General features: G+C 44.9%; 2 protein-coding genes and 1 long non-coding RNA gene across 6 annotated transcripts in view; 2 read left to right on the top strand and 1 right to left on the bottom strand.

The window, feature by feature from the left end:
* Positions 1–531: 531 nt before the first annotated feature.
* ZNF134 (zinc finger protein 134) lies at positions 532–21,071 on the top strand. Of its 2 annotated transcripts, XM_067019991.1 has the most exons (5): positions 532–582; positions 10,112–10,149; positions 13,422–13,922; positions 18,313–18,405; positions 19,047–21,071. In XM_067019991.1, exon 5 carries the CDS (start codon positions 19,148–19,150, stop codon positions 20,285–20,287), a length of 1,140 nt encoding a protein of 379 aa, XP_066876092.1. In that variant the 5' UTR covers positions 532–582; positions 10,112–10,149; positions 13,422–13,922; positions 18,313–18,405; positions 19,047–19,147; the 3' UTR covers positions 20,288–21,071. The 2 variants fall into 2 exon arrangements, with proteins under 2 accessions (XP_066876092.1, XP_066876091.1); XM_067019990.1 differs by lacking the exon at positions 18,313–18,405.
* On the top strand, positions 534–13,358 carry GTPBP10 (GTP binding protein 10). 3 transcript variants are annotated; one of them, XM_067019988.1, is made up of 3 exons: positions 534–582; positions 10,112–10,149; positions 10,880–13,358. In XM_067019988.1, the coding sequence occupies exon 3, from the start codon at positions 11,040–11,042 to the stop codon at positions 12,201–12,203; it is 1,164 nt and encodes a 387-aa protein (XP_066876089.1). In that variant the 5' UTR covers positions 534–582; positions 10,112–10,149; positions 10,880–11,039; the 3' UTR covers positions 12,204–13,358. The 3 variants fall into 3 exon arrangements, with proteins under 3 accessions (XP_066876089.1, XP_066876090.1, XP_058900723.1); XM_067019989.1 differs by lacking the exon at positions 534–582 and adding an exon at positions 5,192–5,236; XM_059044740.2 differs by lacking the exon at positions 534–582 and adding an exon at positions 10,414–10,448.
* Positions 20,057–26,688, bottom strand: part of LOC136793091 (uncharacterized) — a 40,815-nt gene continuing 34,183 nt past the window's right edge. The window contains exon 3 of the long non-coding RNA XR_010837882.1: positions 20,057–20,796. This is a non-coding gene — a long non-coding RNA (uncharacterized lncRNA). The remainder of the gene's footprint in view (positions 20,797–26,688) is intronic.

Here is a 26,688-nt window from a genome sequence, read left to right as displayed (position 1 = left end):
GGAACATGCTTCATGGGGTCTGAAATAGTATTTCTGAAAACTTTTAGTGATTACTTGCAGACAACACTCCCCATAAGTCTCCCTGCAGCCACTCTAAGAAGAAACGAAAGCCTCTCCTCCAGCCTAGTTAGATCCCTCGCAGTGCCTCTGGTTTGTGGGGGTGGGACCACCAGCTGGAGCCCTAGCTAGACCTCTGAGAACTACATTTCCTAGAGGACTGTGCGCCGAGAGGCCGCGTGTCTAAGCCAATGAAAGCCCAGAGTAAAGACGTTCCTGCGCATGCGCGTCTCATCGGGGAGGGACTTCCGGCCTCCTCCTTGTGGTGGCCATTTTAATTGCTCTGGATTTGTTCTAGTTCCGGAGCGCTCCGTGGGGCCTGAGATGACTGAACTAGGGAGGTCCGAGTGGAGGTGCCCCGTTGCACAGAGGCGGGTCTGAGGTTCGGCGACACCGCCCTGGGTGTCCCACGTCAGACCCTGGATAGGGCCGGCCGTGGCTGGGTCTCCTCTGTTCTCCCGCCGCTACCGGCCGAGCTCCGCCCAGAGTCCGATGGCGGTCGCGGCGCTACGGGACCCGCCCCAGGTAAACGCTCGTCCTCCGGGCCTCACCGACTTCACCCCACCAAACACTAAATCCCCTGCCCACGTGCCCGCAGCTCAGGCCGCGGTGTCCAGGACGGTGAGGCGGTCGTGGATGGGCTCTGTTTCTGATAGTGTGATGGCGCGTGGGAGAGGGTGACAGGCGGAGGGACCGGCAGGTGCAAAGTCTTGGAGGTGGGACTGAGGCGGGAGGATTGGGGAAACCTGGAACTGTCTTGTATTTGCATGGAGTGGAGAGTGTGAGGTGGACTCACACCTGCACTGTCAAGCTGAGGGGTTTGTACCTCCGCTCTGAGGGCCCTGGTAGCCATGGTGCGTTGTGAAGAGAAGAGGAATATAGTCTGATTTAGTGTCTTAAAAGCTTTCCAAGAGCTACTCTGAGGGAGAACTGATTGGAATGGGGGTGATGAGCGTAGTGAGGCACAGGGAGGTTGAGTCCTTGTCCAACATAGAACTGGGAAGAGGCAGCACTGAGGTCTGAAGCAGAGTTTAGTCTTTTAGCCCAAGGTCATCTGGCCTCCAGGGCTGGCGAGGGGTACAGGGAGTTTTGAGCCCCTTGGAATACACCTTTATGGCTTGCTTCTGCCCACAGGTCCCCATGGCTGAGGAAGCACTTACAGAACCTACACAGGGAAGTGGAGGGTGTCCCAGGCCCTCACTGGTTTAGATCTCACTCATATGAACTTGAGATTGTGGTGTTGTGGGACTCTTCACCTGCCATTCTCCCAGCCCTTGGGTTTGGGGACCTGGGAGAAATCCTCTAGACGCATTCTAGTCCGGGCCAAGGGTTTCATGGAACAGTTGCTTTCTGGTTATCTGTGAAAAATGGTGTAGAAGATTATCCCAGAAACAGGTACCAGCATGTTCAAATGTTTGGTAGTGTGTCCACAAACTGGGAACAGGGCAAAGCAGGTCTCCTTTCTTTTAGCAACAGAGAGCAAGGGGACAGGAGTCAGTCTTGTAATGTGGCTGTCTGAGAAGTCGGGCATCTATTGTGGAGGTAATGGGACATTTGGATCAGAGGAAGGAGATGATATTACTTAGGTCTAAACTTAGGCTCCATCTGGTTACAGAGTGGAAAACAGACTGTGAGGAGGAAGTATGACCAGGGAGGAGGGTATTGCAGAAGTCCTGGTGCGTGTTCATGGACCAGAGTAGTGGCTGTGGAGTTGGAAGAAGTGGTTGGATTCTGGATCCATTATTTAAGAAGGGCTGCCCAGATTTTCTGATTTTGAGGGTGGGAGAGAGAATGGTAAGAGTCAGTGATGGCACTAAAGTTTTGGTCTTAGCAGCTGAAAGACTGGAAGCTTCATTAACTGAGATGAGATAATCAGTAGTAAGAGTGATTTTCATTGGGGATATCAGGAATTTTGTTTTTGGCTGTGTTAAAATTATGAGATTTTTCAGAAAGCAAATGAGTAGTGGCATCAGGTGGGCAGCTGGACACAGAGGTCTGGAAATCTGGGGTGTGGTTCAGGATGGAGACATCTGAAAGTATCGCCATAGCGATAATGTTACTAGCAGGTCAGAAAGAAGTGTATGAGTTCCGAGAATTGATCTATTGCTTGGGTACCTGGATGAGGGGTATGGACATCATAAACACAGATGTGGGAGAGAAATAGCCATGAAGGAAGTATGTGTGGGGCCGGAGGTGTTGGCAGGCGTCCAAGACTTCCAAAGGAAGAGTAGACAAACAGATGCAGAGGCAGGGAACTATGCAATAGCATGATGTCTGAAAAAACAATGGACATACTTTATTTAAAAGGTACTTTATTCCCGTGCTCGCTTCGGCAGCACATATACTAAAAGGTACTTTATTCCTAAAGAAAAAATGCTAACCATCACCTGAGCCTTCAATGAGTCATAATTTTTTGCAATAGTAACATCAGAGACCACTGATAAAGATCATAACAAATATAATAATGATGAAAATGTTTGAATTGTTGCAAGAATTACCAAAATGTGACACAGCCATAAAGTGAGCAAATGCTGTTGGAAAAAAACAGCACAAATAGACTTGCTTGATGCAGAGTTGTGACAAACCTTCAATCTGTTAAAAAAAAAAAACACCTCGGTATCTACAAAGCACAATAAAATGAGGTATGGCTATAAGTTCCCTTTTGTTTGAAGGGAACACATATTGCAGAGTTGAACTGTAGTTCTAAGATTTTTTTTAATCTTAAGTTTTTGTTTTTTAATATTTATTTTTAAATTAATTAATTAATTAATTTTGGCTGTGCCAGGTCCCAGTTGTGGCACGCAGGATCTTAGTTGCAGTATGCGGACCTCTTAGTTGCAGCATGCATTCAGCGTCTAGTTCCTTGACCAGGGATTGAACCTGGGCCCATTGCATTGGGAGCACAGAGTCTTACCCACTGGACCACCAGGGAAGTCCCTATTTTTGTTTTTTTACCCAAAATCTGCACTCTTTAATCTGACATCCAGAATGCTATGGGCTTCTTAAAATCTTAATTTTGCTTTGTACATTCACCCCACTTGAATTCTTATTATGAACTCAGTAGCATCTTCATGGTGTGTCATAGGCCGTTTGTAGTGGAACACAGAATTCCTATTTATGGTTCTAATGGGAACTGTCCTTACAGCACAACCACTAGATCCCAACAGTTAGGGAAGTGTACTTGCACCATACCCCAATAACCCTTGGCCCAGGTGCACATGCTAGCCACTTACAGCAGGGAGCATAAGATGCAGATACAGGGGAAGGCCAGATCCATCATCAGGTTCACAAACACATTCTCTGCTCTTCAGAGCTACATAATTCCTGAGCTCAACAATCACTGCTCTAACATTCCATTGCTCCTGTTGGCTAAAAAGACTCCATATTTCGATTACTTATTAGCCTTACTAACTGCCACCACCTGCAAACTTCACATCACTTAGTTGGGGAATATCCAGATAGCCTAGGACCTCTTCTAGCCTGAATTGTCCTACTAATTAGTCCTGCTAATTATCTATAAATGTTTAGTCCATCTGCTTAAAGAGCTGTCATTACTGATCTCTTATTTAAAAGATTCCAAGTCCTGGTCAAGGACTTCACCTGAATGCTCCAGTTGTCCCCTATTCCAGCAGCACCTTTCCAACTTCTGCTACTTGCCTGTCCAGCTTGGTGTTCCTAGCTTAATATATTCAGCAAAAACCTCAAGAATCTCAAAACTATTTGTTACTTTATATAAAGTTCCCCCAGGATTACTTCTATCTATATTAACATTTTGCTGCCTTTATACAGAGAAAAGGAAATCATCATTTGATTTTATTTGACAATACCCTCTCCCTCCCAAATCTAAAACAAATATGGGCTCCCTTATGTTGAGAATACCTTCTCAACATAATTGAGGTGATGCCTCCCCTCAATTTAGGGTCAATCCCTCCATTAATGCCAGCTAAGAATGATTTTCCCATGACTTAGCTTCTGAGGGGTTTTGTTCATGGTTTTGTAAGTATATTGATGATAAACCACCCATCATTGATCTTCAGTCTTTTAATCTGTTTTACAAATAGCATCAATAAAATTTGTGTACTTCATAAAGTAGCTACCCTTCACTCTGATCTAGTACATTTTCTACCATTTCTCTTCCTCATGCTTTCTGGCTAAACTTTTTTTTTTTTTTTTTTTTGCGGTATGTGGGCCTCTCACTGTTGTGGCCTCTCCCGTTGCGGAGCACAGGCTCCGGACACGCAGGCCCAGCGGCCACGGCTCACGGGCCCAGCTGCTCCGCGGCATGTGGGATCCTCCCGGACCAGGGCACGAACCCGTGTCTCCTGCATCGGCAGGCGGACTCTCAACCACTGCGCCACCAGGGAAGCCCCTCTGGCTAAACTTTTATGAGCATTTTCTCTCTCTTTTTGTTTCTATTACCTCAACTCCTATGTAGTTCTCTAATCGTTCTAATGAGAGTTGTTTTTGTGTGTGTGTGTGTGGTACGTGGTCCTCTCACTGTTGTGGCCTCTCCCATTGCAGAGCACAGGCTCTGGACACACAGACTCAGCGGCCATGGCTCACGGGCCGAGCCGCTCCACAGCATGTGGGATCTTCCCGGACTGGGGCACGAACCCGTGTCCCCTGCATAGGCAGGCGGATTCGCAACCACTGTGCCACCAGGGAAGCCCTAATGAGAGTTTTTATCTTCACAACTCCATCATCATTAATGAATTTAAGATTTTCCTTTAAGTTCCTTTCAGGAGCTTTTGACACCATTTTTTTCCCCTTTGTATTCTTAATATACTGGGTTTTTAAAAAATATATAATTTAATTTTTAAAAAAAATTTTTTTTTTTTGGCTTGCTGTGCAGCTTGCAGAATCTCAGTTCCCCGACCAGGGATTGAACCTGGGCCACAGCATGAAAGCCTGGAAGGAATCCTAGTTACTGGACCACCAGGGAACTCCCTGGCTTTGTTTTTTTTTAATGCATTCCCTTAGTATTATAATAAACAGGAGCTCAGTCAGCAGTTATTTCTCTCTTTACAACCTATACAGAGACAGGAGAAGATGGCGGAAGAGTAGGATGCGGAGATCACCTTCCTCCCCACAGATACATCAGAAATACATCTACACGTGGAACTGCTCCAATAGAACACCCACTGAATGCTGGCAGGAGACCTCAGACCTCTCCCAGAAGGCAAGAAATTCCCCACGTACTTGGGTAGGGCAACAGAAAAAAGAAAAAACAGAGACAAAAGAATAGGGACCGAGGGCTTCCCTGGTGGCGCAGTGGTTGAGAATCCGCCTGCCGATGCAGGAGACACGGGTTCGTGCCCTGGTCCGGGAGGATCCCACATGCCACGGAGCAACTAAGCCCGTGAGCCATGGCCGCTAGGCCTGTGCATCCGGAGCCTGTGCTCCGCAACGGGAGAGGCCACAACAGTGAGAGGCCCGCATACCGCAAAAAAAAAAAAAAAAAAAAAGAATAGGGACGGGACCTGCACCAGTGGGAGGGAGCTGTGAAGAAGGAAAGGTTTCCACACACTACAAGCCCCCTTCACGGGCGGAGACTGGGTGGCGGAGGGGGTAAGCTTCAGAGCCACAGAGGGGAGCGCAGCAACAGGCGTGTGGAGGGCAAAACAGAGAGATTCCCGCACAGAGGATCAGTGCTGACCAGCACTCACCAGCCTAAGAGGCTTGTCTGCTCACCCGCTGGGACAGGCGGGGGCTGGGAGCTGAGGCTTCGGCTTCAGAGCTTAGATCCCAGGGAGAGGACGGGTTGGTGGAGTGAACACAGCCTGCTCCACGGCCAGCCGGGAGGAAGTCCCGGAAAAGTCTGGAGCTGCCGAAGAGACGAGACTTTTTCTTGCCTCTTTGTTTCCTGGTGTGCAAGGAGAGGGGATTAAGAGCGCAGTTTAAAGGAGCTCAAGGGTCTTCCCTGGTGGTGCAGTGGTTGAGAGTCCGCCTGCTGATGCAGGGGATACGGGTTCATGCCCTGGTCCGAGAAGATCCCACATGCTGTGGAGCGGCTGAGCCTGTGAGCCATGGCCACTGAGCCTGTGTGTCCAGAGCCTGTGCTCCACAACAGGAGAGGCCACAGTAGTGAGAGGCCCGCATACCAAAAAAAAAAAAAAGAAAAAGGAGCTCAAGATGGGCGTGAGCTGCGGCTATCAGCATGGACCCAAGAGACGGGCATGAGACTGCTGCAGCCACCAAGAAGCCCGTGTGCGAGCACAGGTCACTATCCACACATCCCCACACCGGAGCCTGTGCAACCCGCCTCTGCCAGGGTCCCGTGATCCAGGGACAACTTCCCCGGGAGAACACATGGTGTGCCTCAGGCTGGTGCAACATCCTGCTGGCCTCTGCTGCCGCAGGCTTATCCCACACTCTGTACCCCTTCCTTCCCCCGGCCTGAGTGAGCCAGAGCCCCCGAATCAGTGGCTTCTTTAACCCCGTCCTGTCTGAGCAGGCGCCCTCAGGTGACCTACACGCAGAGGCGGGGCCAAGTCCAAAGCTGAACCCCGGGAGCTGTGCGAACAAAGAAGAGAGAGGGAAATTTCTCCCAGCAGCCTCAGAAGCAGCGGATTAAAGCTCCACAATCAACTTGATGTACCCTGCATCTGTGGAACACCTGAATAGACAACGAATCATCCCAAATTGAGGAGGTGGACTTTGGGAGCAAGATAGATTATTTTTTCCCCTTTTTCTCTTTTTGTGAGTGTGTATGTGTATGCTTCTGTTTGAGATTTTGTCTGTATAGCTTTGCTTTCACCATTTGTCCTAAGGTTCTGTCCGTCCATGGTTTTTTTGTGTGTTTTTGTTTTTTAAAATTTTTTTCTTAATAATTATTTTTTATTTTAATAACTATTTTATCTTATTTTATTTTATCCTCTGTCTTTCTTTCTTTCTATTTTTCCTCCCTTTTATTCTGAGCCATGTGGAGGACAGTCTCTTGGTGCTCCAGCCAGGCGTCAGGGCTGTGCCACTGAGGTGGGAGAGCCAACTTCAGGACACTGGTCCACAAGAGACCTCCCAGCTCCACGTAATATCAAACGGCGAAAATCTCCCAGATATCTCCACCTCAACACCAACACCCAGCTTCACTCAACGACCAGCAAGCTACAGTGCTGGACACCCTATGCCAAACAACTAGCAAGACAGGAACACAGCCTAAACTCATAATAAGGCCACAGACACCCCAAAACACACCACCAGATGTGGACCTGCCCACCAGAAAGACAAGATTCAGCCTCATCCACCAGAACACAGGCACTAGTCCCCTCCACCAGGAAACCTACACAACCCACTGAACCAACGTTAGCCACTGGGGACAGACACCAAAAACAACAGGAACTATGAACCTGCAGCCTGCGAAAAGGAGACCCCAAACACAGTAAGATAAGCAAAATGGAAAGAGAGAAAAACAGCAGATGAAGGAGCAAGGTAAGAACCCACCAGACCTAACAAATGAAGTGGAAATAGGCAGTCTACCTGAAAAAGAATTCAGAATAATGATAGTAAAGATGATCCAAAATCTTGGAAATAGAATAGAGAAAATGCAAGAAACATTTAACAAGGACCTAGAAGAACTAAAGAGGATACAAGCAATGATGAACAACACAATAAATGAAATTAAACATACTCTAGAAGGGATCAATAGCAGAATAACTGAGGCAGAAGAATGGATAAGTGACCTGGAAGATAAAATAGTGGAAATAACTACTGCAAAGCAGAATAAAGAAAAAATGAAAAGAACTGAGGACAGTCTCAGAGACCTCTGGGACAACATTAAACACACCAACATTTGAATTATAGGGGTCCCAGAAGAAGAAGAGAAAAACAAAGGGACTGAGAAAATATTTGAAGAGATTATAGTTGAAAACTTCCCTAATATAGGAAAGGAAATAGTTAAGTCCAGGAAGCACAGAGAGTCCCATACAGGATAAAGCCAAGGAGAAACACGCCAAGAAACATATTAATCAAACTATCAAAAATTAAATACAAAGAAAACATATTAAAAGCAGCAAGTGAAAAACAACAAATAACACACAAGGGAATCCCTGTAAGGTTAACAGCTGAACTTTCAGCAGAAACTCTGCAAGCCAGAAGGGAGTGGCAGGACATATTTAAAGTGATGGAGAAAAACCTACAACCAAGATTACTGTACCCAGCAAGGATCTCATTCAGATTTGATGGAGAAATTAAAACCTTTACAGACAAGCAAAAGCTGAGAGAGTTCAGCACCTCCAAACCAGCTTTATAACAAGTGCTAAAGGAACTTCTCTAGGCAAGAAACACAAGAGAAGGAAAAGACCTATAATAACAAACTGAAAACAAGAAAATGGGAATAGGAACATAAATATCGATAATTACCTTAAATATAAATGGATTAAATGCTCCCACCAAAAGACACAGACTGGCTGAATGGATACAAAAACAAGACCCATATATATTCTGTCTACAAGACACCCACTTCAGACCTAGGGACTCATACAGACTGAAAGTGAGGGGATGGAAAAAGATATTCCATGCAAGTGGAAATCAGAAGAAAGCTGGAGTAGCAATTCTCATACCAGACAAAATAAACTTTAAAATAAAGACTATTACAAGAGACAAAGAAGGACACTACATAATGATCAAGGGATTGATCCAAGAAGATAAAACAATTGTAAATATTTATGCACCCAACATAGAAGCACCTCAATACATAAGGCAAATACTAACAGCCATAAAAGGGGAAATCGACAGTAATACAATCATAGTAGGGGACTTTAACACAACCTATACACGTTCTATTGGTAATCTTATGCAATGGCATGGTTGTAAATATCATTTTAAGCTCAAAACTTCCAAATGTATATCTCCATCCAAAAATCCAGTGATTGTCTAATGATCTACTTTGTAACCTATTCCTGGACATCTGGTAGACATCACAGACTCAACACCTTCAAACTTCTCAGCTTTCATTAAAAAAAATTTTTTAACTCTATTTATTTAGAGCAGTTTTAGGTTGACAGCAAAATTGACAGGAACGTACAGCAATTTCCCATATACCCCATGCCCCCATATATGCATTACCTCCCCCATTATCAACACCCCCCACTAGAGTGATATATTTGTTACAATTGATGAACCTAAAATGACACATTATCACCCAATGACCATGGTTTACATTAGGGTTTACCCTTGGTGTACATTTTATGTGTTTGGATAAATGTATAGTGGCATGTATCCATTGTTCTGAGCTGGTCTCAGTCTGTCAGTGAGGAATGTTGTGGTTGGACTGGCTCTTGTGGTTCTTATTTTGATTGCAAGATGCCCTTCAGCAATATCCAGGAAACTGAAAAAAAATACAGGTTTATTATTATTTTTAAACAGTTTTTTACTACATTTAATTATTTATTGTTATTATTTGGCCGTGCAGCATGTGGAATCTTAGTTCCCTGACCAGGGATCGAACCTGTGCCCCCTGCAGTGTAAGCGTGGAGTCTTAACCAATTGACTGCCAGGGAAGTCCATATAGGTTTATTATTTACAAACCTGGAGATTAGATAGCACATCCGGATCCACATAGCAAGGTCGAGGGGAGAGAGAGAGAATACGTGGGCCTGGGGTTCTGCTTTTGTGGTCGAAAGTGGGGGTGTAGGGTTTCATGGCCTCACTATTTATTGGGGAAATTAAAACATAAGAGTAGGAGTTTAAAGCACAGGAAGAGAAAATACAAGTAGCCCAAATGGTCAGTTACTGAAATCAACCAACAGCTCCTAAAGCAAAGGAGCCCCAGTGGGAAAGGCAACCTGGCTGTTTATCTAAACACCTGGCTGGCAATGTTGTTTATTCCAGATAGCCATCTTTGAAGTGGATGCCTCTTTGATGCCTTGGCAAACAAAGTTTATGTCAGGCACTTGAGTTACAAAAAAGAAAATAAAACAACTGTCAGGGCTTACACTGCAATCCACCATTAGAGTTCTATTCAGATGAGTTTCACTGCCCTAAAAATTCTCCACCTTTTTATCCCTCCCTCCTGCCTAAGGCCTGATAACCACTGATATTTTTACTGTCTCCATAGGTTTGCCTTGTCCAGAATGTCAGAGTTGGAATCATACAGTACGTAACCTTTTCACATTGGCTTCTTTGCCTTAGTAATATGCATTTAAGTTTCCTCCATGTTTTGTCGTGGCTTGATAGCTCATTTCTTTTTAGAGCTGAATAGTATTTCCTTGTCTGTATGTACCACAGTTTATTTATCCATTCACCTCCTGGACATCTTGCTTGCTTCCAAGATGGAACATTGACAGTTATGAATTAAGTTGCTATAAACATCCATGATGTGCAGGATTTTGTGTGGACAAACGTTTTCAATTCCTTTAGGTAAATACCAAGGAACAAAATTTCTGGATTGTATGGTAAGTATGTTTAGTTTTTTAAGACACTGCCAGACTGTCTTGCAAAGTGGCTGTGCCACTTGCATTCCAGCCAGCAATGAATGAGAGTTCCTGTTGCTAAACATCCTCACCAGCATTTGGTGTTTTCAGTGTGTGAGCTTTCTTTTAATTCTGCTCTGGCCACAGCTTTCCCATTTTCAGTCGATGCCAACCCCATCCTTCCAGTTGCTGAGACTAAAAAATCTAGGGATCATCCTTGAGTCATTTTTTTTCTCATACCACAGAACCAGCCCCATAGGAAATCTGATTGGGTCCACTTTCAAAATATATCATGAGTCTCACCACTTTTCATCACCGTGCCTGCCCCCAGCCTGATTAGCACCATCCTCTACCTGGATTTTTGCAGTGGTCATCTAACTGATTTTCTCTATCCTATGCTTGTTTTTTTTCAGTCTATTCTCAACTCTCCAGCCAATATGACCCTTAAAACTATGAGTCAGGTAGTGTCCATCTTTGACTAAAATCCTGGAAAGACTCCTCCTTTTACTTAAAGAAAATTCAGACTTCGGTGCGAACAGCTTCCGCGGGTGTGAGTGCTCGCCCATCGCGGGCATGGTGACCTGCAGTCGGGTGTTGCTCAGAAAGTATGGAGACTTCATTGATAACCTGAGACTCTTCACTAGGGGAGGAAGTGGTGGAATGGGCTACCCTCGCTTAGGTGGAGAAGGTGGAAAAGGTGGTGACGTCTGGGTTGTAGCCCATAACAAAATGACTTTAAAACGACTTAAAGATAAATATCCTCAGAAACGGTTTGTGGCTGGAGAAGGAGCAAACAGTCGAGTTAGTGCACTGAAAGGCTCCAAAGGAAAAGACTGTGAAATTCCTGTACCCGTGGGTATTTCAATAACTGATGAAAATGGTAAAATTATAGGAGAACTCAATAAAGAGAAAGACAGAATTTTGGTAGCTGAAGGAGGTCTTGGTGGTAAATTACTTACAAATTTCTTACCATTGAAAGGCCAGAAACGAGTAATTCACCTTGATCTAAAACTTATAGCTGATATAGGCTTAGTGGGATTCCCAAATGCTGGAAAATCCTCTTTGCTAAGTAAGATTTCTCATGCAAAACCTGCAATTGCAGATTATGCATTTACAACATTAAAGCCTGAACTCGGAAAAATTATGTATAGTGATTTCAAACAGATATCAGTAGCTGATCTTCCTGGTTTAATAGAAGGAGCACATATGAACAAAGGGATGGGCCACAAATTCCTCAAGCATATAGAAAGAACTAAACAACTACTTTTTGTTGTTGATGTTTCTGGATTTCAGCTTTCTTCCCAAACTCAATACAGAACTGCCTTTGAAACCATACTACTGCTTTCAAAAGAATTGGAGTTGTACAGAGAGGAACTTCAGACAAAACCTGCACTCCTGGCAGTTAATAAAATGGACTTGCCAGATGCCCAAGATAAATTCCATGTACTGATGAACCAACTCCAGAATCCTAAAGATTTTTTGCATTTATTTGAAAAAAACATGATTCCAGAGAGGACCGTGGAGTTCCAACACATCATCCCCATCTCTGCAGTTACTGGGGAAGGAATTGATGAACTAAAGGACTGTATAAGGAAATCTCTGGATGAACACACCAACCAGGAAAATGATGCATATCATAAGAAGCAGTTGCTTAATTTACGTATTTCTAATACAATATCTTATAGTGAGCTACCATCAAAGAATGCTGTTACTAGTGCCAGAATAGATATAACTTAAATCTGTTAAAAGTGATATTGAAATTGCATTCATTTGGAAGCTTTTCCACAGACATATTTTTTAGAAGGTTAGTTGTTACTAACCTGGTGTATATGCCATCATTCAAGAACCATACTTTTTAAAGATGTTTTGTACTTAAGTCTATCAACAGTAAAAAAAGTAACTGAGGGTTAAAAATGACAGTTTATAATTTTATGTCCAATTCACCTATAATAAAAATCTTATAGTATTCCTGTAAAAAAAAAAAAAAAAAGAAAATTCAGAAGTTTTACAAGACCCTGAGGCACTTCACAGGCCTTTAGCCCATGTTCCTCTCGACATCCTTTTTATGTTTCTTGAATTTTAAAAAAATATTTATTTATTTAGGCTGCGCTAGGTCTTAGTTGCAGCATGTGGGATCTTTAGTTGTGGCACATGTGTGGGATCTAGTTCCCCAGCCAGGGATGGAACCCAGGCTCCCTGCATTGGCAGTGTGGAGTCTTACACACTAGAACAGCAGGGAAGTCCCTCTGACCTCCTCTTTTTTTTTTTTTCCCTATAAATTTACTTATTTATTTTGGCAGACTTCTCATTGTGGTAGCTTCTCTTGTTGCAGAGCATGGGCTCTAGGCGCGTTGGCTTCAGTAGTTGTGGCTTGCAGGCTCTAGAGCGCAGGCTCAGTAGCTGTGGCCCTCGGGCTTTGTTGCTCCATGGCATGTGGGATCTTCCTGGACCAGGGCTTGAACTTGTGTCCCCTGAATTGGCAGGAGGATTCTTAACCACTCTGCCACCAGGGAAGTCCCTGACCTTTTTAAAACTCCCTTCCTCACTCACCTAGTTCCATGGGCATCAGCACCTGGCTTTGCTTAGGACATGACTCTGGCTGATACAGTTCTTGGGTATGCACAAAAATGCCACGTGACTTAATTCTTCATCATTTTTCAAGTCTTGCCTGAAGTATCCATGAGGTTTCTCATTATTATATTTAATATTACACCGTCTCATTCCCTGCTCTTCCCTGAAATCCAGCTTTCCCCCCCAAGGCACCTATCATCATACAGCATATCGTATAATTTACTTATTTTTTCATAATTGCATCTTTGCTTCTCTCTTCCATCTGTAAGTATTTAAAAAACAAGGAAATATGAGTGGACTCAAAGTGACATCTGATGTGGTTATGTCCATTAGGTTTTGTAGCTTTGGGGAATATCTGAGGGAACATTTCTTCGATCCTTGCAGAGTACTCTACACGGAAAGTGGGCGCGGACTTCTTAAGACGAGTGAAGCTCCGCCCCGTCCTCGGAGCCGCGAGGCCCCAGCGTCCCTTGTGGTTCCACGCGAGGGCGTCAACGAGTCGCTGCGGCCGGTGGCTCAATGAGAACTACATTACCCAGAAGCCCGTGCGCCGCGCAGCGGCGGTACTCTTAGGACATTTCCGTATGTGCGGAAGTCGTCTGGGAGGGACTTCCGGCATCTTCGCGGCGGACATTTTGTTGGCTCTTGGTCGACCCATCGGAGCATAACGTCGGGAGCTGTGGTTCGATTCAGAGGTGACGGAAAGTGAGAAGGCGCGAGTGGCTACCCTGTCCTCGATGCAGAGTGGCTCGGTGGTGGTAGCGCTCGCGAGAATTCCTCCGCCTGGCCGAGCGACGGCTATGCCCGGTTTCCGACGTGGGATCCCTCCCGAATCTGTGTGGTCCAGACTGTGATGGCGGCGGCCTTGGGGACGGACCCGCTTAGGTGAGTGCTGCGTTCCCCGGATCTTGACGCGTCCCGCCCCCCACCTTCGAATCGTAGGACCCCGAGTGAGTGGTGCCTATTGAGACCCTTGTGGCCCGGGGTCCAGGTCGTTTGTGGATGGAGCCGCCATTTCTAATAGCCAGTGTGGTGAGACGTTTAAGAGTGGTACCCCGCCGAGCCACTAGCAGGAGCAAAGACTTGGGGTTGTCACTGAGTCGGGAACTTTCGAGAGACTGGGGTGCTCACATCTTCAGGGAGCAGAGAGTGTGAGTAGTAGTCATGCCTGGAACGTCAGGGTGAGGCGAGTGCTTTCATTAGGAGGATGTTGGGAGCCGTGGAGGAACATGGTGTGATCAGGGATTTTTTAAAAAGTATTCCTAAAGCGCAGGGGAAAACAAACTAGGGTGGGGTGGAGATGATGAGGATGGAGACAGGGAGACCGGTGAGGAGGCCACAAACTCCAGGAACGTTGTGGTGGTGGCTGTACCAGAACAGTGGCAGGGGGGGGATTGGAACTGGATAAATCATTAAATTCTGGAGAGATTTTAAAGATAGAACCAACAGAATTTTCTGGTGCGTTAGATACGGCTGTGAATGAGAAAGGGATGTGAAGGACCACCCAAGTTTTGTTTTGTTTTTCACCTGAACATCTGAAAGAATGGAAATGGGTAAGTTGGACGAGGGAAGCACCTTTCAGGGGGAACAGGAGTTGGACTTAGGACTTGATAAATCCATAGTGTTTCACAGTAGAGGCGTCACATGGGCATTTGGATATGCTGGTCTGGAGTTCTGCAGAGCAAGCTGGGCTGGAGACCTCTGAGGAATGAGGTCTTATCAAAGCCTGGAGATGAGATTTAGGGGGAGAATGTGAAGGTTGTTATTTTATGTGGTCCCTGGGGTGAAAGAGTACAGGGAAAAGGGGTGGATGTCCCTGAGATTTCCTCCAGAAAGGAGAGGTCCTGGAATATGAAAGGGTTGTGGCTGGTGTTAGCAGGAGGAGAGGGCTGTAGGGTATTAGGAACCTGACCTGAGATGGAGAGCAAGGTGTAAGGTGCTATAAATTTGCCACTCTGTGGACTCAGCATGCCCCCTCTGTGGAGCCAAGGAAAAGTCAGCCAGGCTAGTGGAGTAGCCCCACCCCAATCCAGGGCACTGTTACATCAGTTCCCTGACTCCTCAGTTGAGGAGAGATGATGAACACCTCTAATGAAGGGCCACCAGCATGCTCACCTTCAGAGGAATGTATACCAGGTAGGCTGGTTTGGTGAAAGGATCTAGTGTATACCTGGCAAGTATACATTAGCAGGCATTAAAAATTAAAAATGTTAAGGTATGATAAATTTATACCACTGCTTAATTGATTGAAAAACTTGTCTCTAAGTATTTGATTACAATGAGAAGTCTTAAATATCAAGTTTCATTAAAGACTTAAAGACAAACCCAGAATTTAAAAGAACCTATTACATACTTCATTCAAACCAAAAACATTTGCAAAACTGTTAAGCATGTGGACGGTAAAAGTTAATTCAAAGGTACTTGACGCGTAATAACACGTCTGATACAAACAGCCCTATTAGGTGGATACCACCATTATCCCTGCTTTGTATGTGAGAACACAGAGAAATCTTGGATCATGGTCACATAGCTGGTAGGAGGCAGCACTAAGGTCTGAGTATCTTAAGTTAGACAATCTGAAATCATCCTCACCAAAGGGCAGGGTGAGGGTGAGAGGAACAGTTCAGTCTTTGAAATCCCACAGTGGTAACCTGCCACTCCCAGCTCCCTCTTCCTGCCAGATTGCTGTGGTGGCAGAAGCGATTAAGATCCCTGCATAGGTGAGTGCAAGTGTGCAGGTTCTCAGTCAGCCTAGCGTACCTCTCCATGATCTTGGCAACCCATCATGGCAGATAATGGTGTCTTGGGAATCTTAACCTACCTTTCTGCCTGCCATTGGGTTTGGGGATCCTGGTGTCACCAAAGGCCTTGTGCCCTGCAAACTATTCTGGAATTATATGGAAGGGTTTCCATTTCCAGCAAGCAATGGGAAGAAGTATGGAACAGTGCCCATGGGAACCAGCATATGCAGATACATCATTTGAGACTGAACTGGTCTTGTTCAGGGAACTTTATTTCTCCATTATGTGTAGTGATCAGATAGCAGGGGACAGGTTTCAGCTCTGAAATGGCAGCCTGTGGAGCTGGGCTTCTGTTCTGAAAGGGGTGGGACCCATGGAAAGTTTGGACCAGAGAAGGGAGTGATCTTATTCTGGTCAGGGTTTCTCTGGCTGCACAGTGAAGACTATGGGGGTAGTAAAGAGGACTGCTGATGATGGCTGGGCCAGAGTGGTGGCTACGGGGGTAAGAGAAAAGTGCTTGGATTCTGGTGGGGTTTGTTTTTATTTTTAAAGTAGGACCAACTAGATTTTCTGATGTGGAGCATGAGAGAAAGACCGGGAAGAGTGACAGATGACCCCACAGTTTTTTGCCTGAGAAGACATAAGGAAGAAAAAATTCTCAATTGAAATAGTGAAGTTGGTGGTGAGAGTAACTTTCAGAGGTTAATATCCAGAGTTAGGTTTTGAATGTTGAATCTGCAGTGGTCCAAAGACATCTGAGTTGATGTATCAAGTGGACAGCTGGACACATGGGTATGGAGTTCAGAGGAGGGATTCAAGTTGGAGACATCCACAAGGTGACAGCCAGTATGTGATTAGGGTAGAGCTGTGTATCAGATTTAGAGAGAGAACCTTTATGTCATGGTGGCAGTGCCTTTGGGGGTCTGGAAAGGAAGTGGGCACAGTGGAGTGGAAGTAAGAGTTACCTTAGAGGCAAGAAAAGGGAGGTTAGTGTCCATGGTGAGCAGGGAAAATAGGATCTGGCAGTTGATGAAAGAGAAAAAGTAGAAGTGAGATGAATGCTGAGGTAAAGCAGTAATAGAGATGACATGAAAGACCAAAGCTGGCGCTTATTCCCCTCTCCGTGTGCTTTTCAGGTTTTGTGGTGACCTTTGGTGGGGACTAGGGAGTTTTAATCGAGCTGGTAGGTTAGTTCAGAGCTAAATAGGGTCAGCTGCAGAGCCACTGTGCTTGGGGTAGAAGGCCAGTGGGTATGGGCTTTGGATGAGAGTTTAGTGGTAAGTGTTAAGCCTGTGACTGATGAGGGTATAGTTTCCCCAGCATGCAGTAGCAAGGTGGAAAAGGTCTGGCTTTATCTGATAATCTGCATGTGCTTCTGAATTGCTGAAGTTTAATCAAGGAAGAAATTAAAAGCTGAGTTCGGAAATACCTATGGCAGTGAAGGCCCGTTGACTGGGGCTGAATGTAATCCTGGATGCATCAACCAAGCATTCTCTGGATGCCATGTGCAGGTTTACATCTGCGAGGTACCTACTTTGGGAGCCTTCTTAGATAACGAGGGAGGTGTGGTCTAAAGAGTGATGTGTCCCTGGAGATGGAATCTGAATTCATGGCCTGGGGGCTCAGGTACTGAGGGTTTTAAGGGGAACAGGGAGCTCAAATTTGTGTATGAGAGGCATAATCTCTGGATCCCATGGGAACTAGCTGGCTGGAGAAGGGTTGGTTCCTGCCTGCCAGGCCCAGACTATACAATGTCTATCTGTCCACTTGCTTGTTGTTCTAGGTTGGGTGAAATGATTAATGAGGCATCAATTACACCAGGGCCTGCTGTCTTGTTTTGAGTTGGGGAGCTGGGGAGGAATGTGAAAGTGTGGTGGATACACTGGGAATCCTGGGAAGAGAGGCTGCCCTTGTGCTGTTGTCCTGTTCATGTAGGATCATGTGACTTTTGAGGGTGTGTTTGTGTATTTTTCCTGGGAGCAATGAGGACCTCTTGATAAAGCTCAGAGACTCTCATATCACAATGCAGTGCCTTCTGTGCTTTGCTTTTATGGTTTTCCTGGGTAAGGCCCTGCATATCCTTTCCTGTTTTTCCCCTAGAAGTTGTGATTTCTTTCCTATAGCTGGACTGTGGGCACTCCCTCACATACATCGTCTGGGTGTCAGGTCTTGGTTGGGTATGCTCCCTATGCTTCCTGACTTCTGTTACCCCAAAATTGCCAGGAAGGATTTGAAGGTCAAGAGTCTTATGGTCAGCCCAGTGGATACTACCCTGCCCGGCCTCTTCCTGGGTGGATGGCTCTGTCTACACTCATGATGCCTTTTTGCTCCAGATTATGTCCCCTTTCTTTAATTGACATTCCCTTGGGCCTATCTCTGTCATGAATTACAGTTATGGTCACTGCTTGTGGGGCCCACTGGATTGTTCCTTTAAGGTTTTCATTTTGTATTTAATCTCTTCTGGGTGGGCTATCCTAGGCCATTGCTTTCCTATTCGCTTGCCCTGTCTTTCCTGTGTGACTTGTATCTTCTAGATCCTCTGTGGTTGCCGAACTGTAGCAGGGGAAAGATGAGTGCCTGATTAAGAGGTCCTGACTAGCCAAAGCAAAAGACATGGACAGGCCCTGGTGAGTGGGAGCCTGGGCAGGATATAACTTCAAGGATGGGTTCAAATAGCACCAGAAACCTGTCCTATGCCCACTGCTGTTTGGTGCCCAGGCTATAGGCCTGGCATATCCCCATTCTGGATTCTTTACATACTTGCCACTTCTATTCGGGTCTGTGACCCAGGGCTGCCCACCCCACTCATCAGTGCTCTCTACTGCTCCCTCTGTGGTGCTCTCATCTGTTGGACAATGCTAATGTGTCATGAAACATAAACATGTTCTTAGTTTTTGAATACAAGTTACTCATTTTAAATCACATTTTCTGGTCCTGGACATAGTATTTCTGGATAGTACTCACCTGTCACCAATAGTCAAGGTCCTTCTAAAAGTCATTTGCAAGGTGTGAGTTGGAGATCTTGCCTGCCTCTTCTCCCTTAGCTACACCCCATCCTGTGTCTTTGTTGTAAGGCCTTCCCCATTCTGTGACCCACAGAGTCCAGTATTGCACAGCAGCCCTTTCTTTAACTTAATCCTGAAGCTGTTGTCCTGCCAGCAACCCTGTGGACTCAATTTGGGTATGCTAGATGCTAGATACACATTTGTGATGGGATTGCCCACTCCCACTGAAGTAAGCATGCTGTTAAGCATTTTTCTGCTTTCAGGTTGTTGGCATGGAGTGGAGAATGAAGAGGCACCTTCTGAGCAGAGTGTTTCTGTAGCAGTGTCACATGTTCATACTTTCAAGGCAGATTCATCAACCCAGATGGCTCACTCTTGTGACTTATGTGGACCAATCTTGAAAGATATTTTGCACCTGGATGAACACCAAGAAACACACCATGGACTGAAACCTTACACATGTGGGGCATGTGGGAGACAGTTCTGCTTCAGTGCAAACTTTGACCAGCACCAGAAGCTGTACAATGTAGAGAAACTCTTAAGAGGAGACAAAGGCAAGACACCATTTGTGAAGAACTGTAGGGCTTGTGAAGAACATTACCTGTCAGAGAAGCCCTTTGCATGTGAGGAGGAGCAGAAGAACTTCCAGACCAGTTTGGGCAGTCACCAGCAAAAGGCCACCCCCAACAAGAGGAAAACAAGGAGCACTGAGAGCGGGGAGGCCTATCACATTGGACAAATGCATTACAAGTGCAGTGAATGTGGGAAAGCTTTCAGTCGCAAAGATACACTTGTCCAGCACCAGAGAATCCATACTGGAGAAAAGCCTTATGAGTGCAGTGAATGTGGGAAAGCATTCAGCCGCAAAGCCACACTTGTCCAGCACCAGAGAATCCACACAGGAGAAAGGCCTTATGAGTGCAGTGAATGTGGAAAAGCCTTTAGCCGCAAGGACAACCTTACTCAGCACAAAAGAATTCACACTGGAGAAATGCCTTATAAGTGTGGCGAATGTGGCAAATACTTCAGTCATCACTCCAACCTAATTGTACACCAGAGAGTTCACAATGGAGCAAGGCCTTATAAGTGCCACGATTGTGGGAAGGTCTTCAGACACAAATCCACACTTGTTCAGCATGAGAGTATCCACACTGGAGAAAATCCTTATGTTTGCAGTGAATGTGGGAAATCCTTTGGCCACAAGTACACCCTCATTAAACACCAGAGAATTCATACTGAGGCAAGGCCTTTTGAGTGCATTGAATGTGGGAAATTCTTTAGTCGAAGCTCTGACTTTATTGCACACCAGAGAGTTCACACAGGTGAAAGGCCTTTTGTGTGCAGCAAATGTGGGAAAGATTTCATCAGAACGTCCCACCTTGTTCGGCACCAAAAAGTTCACACTGGAGAAAGGCCATATGAATGCAATGAATGTGGGAAATCGTATAGCTTAAGCTCCCATCTCATTAGGCACCAGAAGGTTCACACTGCCAGAAGGCTTTAGGAGTGCTTCCAACACAACAGAACTCATGGCGAGGAGCTCTGTAACTGCCTTTAGAGAGGGAGACATCAATCATGTGAAACCACATATATCTGGACATTAATACTGTGGAGTATTTTATGAATGCCAGGTGCAGGCGAAGCTTTCAGGGGCTGTGTTGCACTTTCAGACCTGCTCAGGTTCCTTGCCATATTTGTTAGTGTCAGTGCCTGTGGCTGAAACCATCTCAACTCTACCAGCTTGATTACCGTAATATTCTTAGGGGAGGCAGAACTTCATACTCTCTTCAATCCCTGGAGGAAACCATAAGAAACCTGAATTAAATGGTGGTCCTCGGGCTTCCCTGGTGGCGCAGTGGTTGAGGGTCCGCCTGCCGATGCAGGGGACGCGGGTTCGTGCCCCCGTCCGGGAAGATTCCACGTGTCGCGGAGCGGCTGGGTGGCCGCTGAGCCTGCGCGTCTGGAGCCTGTGCTCTGCAACTGGAGAGGCCACAACAGTGAGAGACCCGTGTACTGCAAAAAAAAAAAAAAAAAAAAAAAAAGGTGGTCCTCATTTGCTCCCCTCTGACCGGAAAAGGTGTGGACATGATCCACCTTTAGCCAAGAGGACCTGAGCTGTGTTCTGGTAGCAGAAAAGTTTTACTTTATTCATGGACATTGTTGGTCTCATGTGATACTTGTGATGCATTTTTCCATCCTCCAAGTCACCCAGCTGGATAACTACTTGCCTCATGTTGCTCTGGTTTGTGTGGTAATAATAAATAAATTATTATCTAAGCCACCTTTAACCTCGGAGGTTCTTTTTAGTGGCTGGAGTGGTTTAGAAATTAGAAACCATTAGACTCTGCCAAACTGAAGAGGTAAACTGTTTGTGGTGGGCTCTCAACTGTGTGCCTCAAATGGAACAGCAGGTTGGCAGAGAACAGTTCTCAGTCCAATCTTGGTGTTAATTTCCTTTGCTGACAAAAGCTTGGGTGAAAATTCAGGGCTTTGTGGGCTTGATTTTGTCTGGATTTCAGAGTTATTAGAGGGTCCAGACATCACCTTGAGGAGGGTGGTATTGTAACAACCAACAACATGTTTGGGAGCAGCATGGCTTCAGTGTCTTGTTTTCACAATATATCGCACATTCCCTGGCACTGTTGAGGGGCAGCTGTTCCTCAGGACTTGCCAAGTGCCATATGCCTTGAAGGCCAGAATCTGGTACAGGAGTCACTGGCTGTAAGACTTACTGTGTCCAGGGAGGAAACAAAATTGATACAGAAACACTGGGTGTGAATAATTGGGATTGGAGAGACTGCTGCAAATGAGAATGGGTGTGCCCATGCTAAAAACACATCCATAAACATTGAAGTCACTGTTGCTGGATGAGATCATGTATGGAGATGGTCATGCTCTCTGGGGCTGTCTCACTGACCCCACCAGGGTCAGTGGCAGAGCAAAGAATGTAATTTTCCTCAATTTCTGTGCCTCCTTGGGCTCTTCAGCTGATGTCTTTGCTGCATAGGCAGGAACCCTGGGACTGAGAATAGAACTGTAGTCAACATGCAGTATACTGCACACACTGTACAGTTTGGTAAGCCTTAATATATGTATACACATTTGAAATCATCTAGTCATGATACTGGATATATCCATCACCCTTTCTCTGTGCCTTTCCTAATACTTTCCCTACCATCCCTAGGCAACCATTGATTGACTTTCAGTATAGATAAAATTGCCTTTTCTAGAATTCTATTTAAGTGGAACTTAAATGTTTATTTTTGTCTCCTGTCTTGCAACCTGATTATTTTGAGAATCATCCATAGCTCATTTTGTTTATTGCTGAGTAATGTTCTGTATGGATATATCACACCATATCAATTTATCTTAAATGATATTTGGAGGTCCACCCCTCCAGATTCCAAATATTAAAAATAAAGCTGCTGCAAGTATTCATGTGCAAGTCTTTTTATGGACATTTAGCTGAGGACATTTCTAAAAAGTGTGGAAAGTTGTGGCCTCGTTTCTTCTTACTGATTATAGTAAAATGGGATAGGGAAAAATAAATATAGGGAAGACTTGAAAAACAGAAAAGACACAAGATTTGATGGTTTGGGAAATTCTCAGCAAATTTTTTTTTTTAAGACTTTTTTAAAAAAATTTATTTTTGGCTGCCTTGGGTCTTCGTTGCTGCACGTGGGCTTTCTCTAGTTCAGGCGACTGGGGACTCTTCATTGCAGTGTGCAGTCTTCTTACTGCGATGGCTTCTCTTGTGGAGCATGGGCTCTAGGCACATGGGCTTCAGTATTTGTGGCACGTGGGCTCGAGTTGTGGCTCATGTGCTCTAAGCCCATGCGCCACAACTGCTGAGCCCATGTGCCACAACTACTGAAACCTGCGCACCTAGAGCCTGTGCTCCACAAGAGAAGCCAGGACAATGAGAAGCCCACGCACTGCAACAAAGAGTAGACCCCACTCACTCCAACTAGAGAAAGCCCATGCACAGCAACGAAGACCCAACACAGCCATCCATAAATAAACAGATAAACAGGTAAATAAACCATGCCCTTTGATTTAAAAAAATTTAAAAACCAAAGTAGGCAAAAGGAAAGAAAGAATAAAGAGCAGAAATTAATAAAATAGGTAATAGAAAATAGAGAAAAATCAGCGAACTCCAAAACTGTCCTTCAGATGAAGAGAACTGATAGATCTCTAGGTAGATCAGAAAAAAAGAAAAAAAAATTACCAATATGAAGAATGAAAGATGGGAAAGCACTAAAGACATTAAAAGGATTATATGTGATATTTATTTTGTTGTGCCAGGTCTTAGTTGTGGCAGGCAGACTCCTTAGTTGCAGCATGCAGACTCTTAGTTGCGGCATACATGTGGGATCTAGTGCTCTGACCAGGGATCAAACCCAGGCCCCCTACACTGGGGGCACGGAGTCTTAACCACTGAGCCACCAGGGAAGTCCCTATATGTGATATTTTAAACACTTTCCAACAACTCTACAAAAACCAGAAGTTGAGGAAAAAAATTTCTTGAAATACTTCAACTACTCAGGTTCACTGAGGAAGAAATGAGTAATCTGAAGTGCCTTCTGTTTTAGATATTGAATTAGTAGTTTAAATTTTTCCTACTATGATTTCACGCCAAGATGACTAGTGACTTCTAGACATTTAAGGAAAAAATAATTCCAATTCCACTCAAATTATTATTATTTTTTTAAGATGGAATTCTCAGCTAGTTTTATGAGATTAGCTTTAACTTGATACCAAAATCAGGCAGTACTGTTAATAGTAAACTGCAGACCAACACCCACATGTACATAGATGCAAAACATCCTTAACAAAATTTTAGGAAATTTAAAACCCTGTCATAATTTGGGATAGAGATGATCATCTTTCAGGTGATTAAAGATGCAATTTACTGTGAAAACATGGTAATGCAATACCTGCATGTCCCAAAACAGGAAAGCACAAGGGCTAGAACCTCCTGGAGAAAATGATCAATCTGGATCTGACCCTGTAGTTAATCAGATCTCGTTTATTTTGAACCACTGATGCTGTTTTTTTCTTTTACAAACTGCATTGTAAATACTGTCTTTTCTATAAACAATAGTCTGCCTACTCCTTGGCCAAATATCCTCCTTGCTTCTTTCATGTTTCTTACTTTTGTATGACAGTTTTTCAAGAGACTTTTCTGTACTCCCTGCTTTCCTATCCTGAACTCTTATTTCGTTTTTGTGGGATCTCACCCTGTCTTATGACTGATATACCATCTCACAGTTTTCAAATGGATATATTCAGCCAAGTTACTTCTCCCAAATTTCAGACTTGTACCTAATTCCTACTGGACGTTATCCTTAGATGTCTGGCATGTACCTGAGACTGAATAGGTCCATAACCAAGCTCCTTTTATTTTTCCAAATCTTGACTTTATTTTTTAATATAGAAAATGCATTTTTGGAAGCCAACCCTAATTTTTCCCCTAACATAATTCTTTACCTGTTAAACAAAATAAAGTACTGGGACTTCCCTGGCGGTCCAGTGGTTAATACTTGGCCTTACGATGCAGGTTGGGGAGTGAAGATCCCACATGCCTTGAGGCCAAAAAACCAAAACATAAAACAGAAGCATATTGTAACAAATTCAATAAAGAAAGTACTAATTCTATATACCTCACATGTACCATACAAAAATGTATCCAAAGTTTCTATTTCCCTAAAAATCTACTCCAGGGGCTTCGCTGGCAGTCCAGTGGTTAAGACTCTGCACTTCCACTGCCGAGGGCAGCGGTTTGATCCCTGGTCATGGAACTACGATCCTGCAAGCCACATGGTGTGGACAAAAAGAAACAATAAAAAATTTTTAAAGTAATAAAAACCTACTCCAACTTCAACCTCCCCTATTTCTTTCAACAGCACCTCATATTCCAGTTGCCCAGGCAAAAATTCTCAGAATCATCCTCGAAGCCTCTGTTTCTCTCCTCACGTCTATCACATAGGAGTCCTGTTGCCTTCACCTTCCAAAGTTACCAGCGTTTGACTACTTTTCATCATCCACCCTACTCCCTCCGAGGCAGAACCACCATCATCTCACACTCAGAATCTTCTACATGGTTTCTGTGCTTCCACCTAGCCCCTTCCACAGCATTTTTTAAAAATTATTAATTTATTATTTTATTTTTGGCTGCATTGGGTCTTCGTTGTTGCGTTTGGGCTTTCTCTAGTTGCGTGGAGCGGGGGCTACTCTTCGTTGCTGTGCACGGGCTTCTCATTGTGGTGCCTTCTCTTGTTGCGGAGCACAGGCTCTAGGCACACGGGCTTCAGTAGTTGTGGCTCACGGGCTCTAGAGCACAGGTTCAGTAGTTGTGGTGCATGGGATTAGCTGCTCTGCGGCATGTGGGATCTTCCCGGACCAGGGATCGAACCCATGTCCCCTTTATTGGCTGTCGGGTTTTGTTTTTTTTTACGGTACGCAGGCCTCTCACCACCGTGGCCTCTCCCGTTGCGGAGCACAGGCTCAGCGGCCACGGCTCACAGGCCCAGCCGCTCTGCGGCACGTGGGATCCTCCTGGACCAGGGCACAAACCCGCGCCCCCTGCATCAGCAGGCGGACCCTCAACCACTGCACCACCACGGAAGCCCGCAGGCGGATTCTTGACCACTGCACTACCAGGGAAGTTCCCTGCACCCTGATTTTTACTGCAATTAAAATACATTTTGATGATAACTCCATAGCAGTGTGTAGATAATTGCCAGATTCATTTGTTACAGCCGCAAAGTTTTACAGTCTTGTGTATATGGCAGAGTATGTCTGCTGGTACCCTACTTTTACATTGTTTTCAGAATTGTGCTTTTTTTTTTTTCTTTTTTTTTTTTGTGGTACGTGGGCCTCTCACTGTTGTAGCCTCTCCCGTTGCGGAGCACAGGATCCGGACGCACAGGCTCAGCGGCTGCACACAGGCCCAGCCACTCCGCAGCATGTGGGATCTTCCCAGACCGGGGCATGAACCCATGTCCCCTGCATTGGCAGGCAGACTTTCAACCACTGCACCACCAGGGAAGCCCCCGAGGCAGTTTTGATTAAGGTAATGTATTAAAAATTGTATTAAAAAAAAAAAAAAAACCCAGAAACTGCCCTATTAGATTTAGCCAAATCGGGACCTATATGTAAATAGTTATACAAAGACTGTGAACCTAGTTTTACTGCGTCCTTCAGGAATGGCTGAGGATATTTAGAAATAGTATAAGACTTCCCTGGTGGCGCAGTGGATAAGAATCTGCCTGCCAATGCAGGGGACACAGGTTTGAGCCCTGTTGCGGGAAGATCCCACATGCCGCGGAGCAACTAAGCCTGTGCACCACAACTACTGAGACTGCGCTCTAGAGCCTGCAAGCCACAACTACTGAAGCCCATGCACCTACAGCCCATGTTCCGCAACAAGAGAAGCCACTGTAATGAGAAGACCACGCACTGCAACAAAGAATAGCGCCCCCCCACGCCGCAACTAGAGAAAGCCTGCACGCAGCAATGAAGACCCAGTGCAGCCTAAATAAATAAATAAAAACAGAAATAGTATCCCTGGTCGGGGAACTAAGATCCCACATGCTCATGCAGTGCGGGCCTCCCCCGCCAAAAAAATAAAGAAAAAAATAATTTCAATTTAAGATTTTACTTTACGTAAGACACTCGGGGATTTTATGGCACTATTTTTTTTTTTTTTGGCTTTTCTATATTACTACTGGAATTATATTTCATCTCTCTCTCTCTCTCTTTTTTTTTTTTTTAAAGTTTCTTTACTCAGTTTTATTCTCCTGTGAATGTATAGGGGAGTCTTCCAAAGACTTCATGGGATATTCATAATTAACTGTGTGAGGCTGGAACTCCTCTATGTATTTCAAACAAAACATCCTATTG

Source organism: Kogia breviceps, chromosome 18 (assembly GCF_026419965.1).
Source record: "Kogia breviceps isolate mKogBre1 chromosome 18, mKogBre1 haplotype 1, whole genome shotgun sequence".
In the NCBI taxonomy this organism is placed as follows: domain Eukaryota; kingdom Metazoa; phylum Chordata; class Mammalia; order Artiodactyla; family Physeteridae; genus Kogia; species Kogia breviceps.
This window is presented reverse-complemented; position numbering and strand designations above follow the sequence as displayed.

What these genes read in the sequence shown, in the direction of transcription:
- GTPBP10 (XM_067019988.1), top strand. Translation starts at nt 11,040, where the DNA reads ATGGTGACCTGCAGTCGGGTGTTGCTCAGAAAGTATGGAGACTTCATT.
- ZNF134 (XM_067019990.1), top strand. Translation starts at nt 19,148, where the DNA reads ATGGCTCACTCTTGTGACTTATGTGGACCAATCTTGAAAGATATTTTG.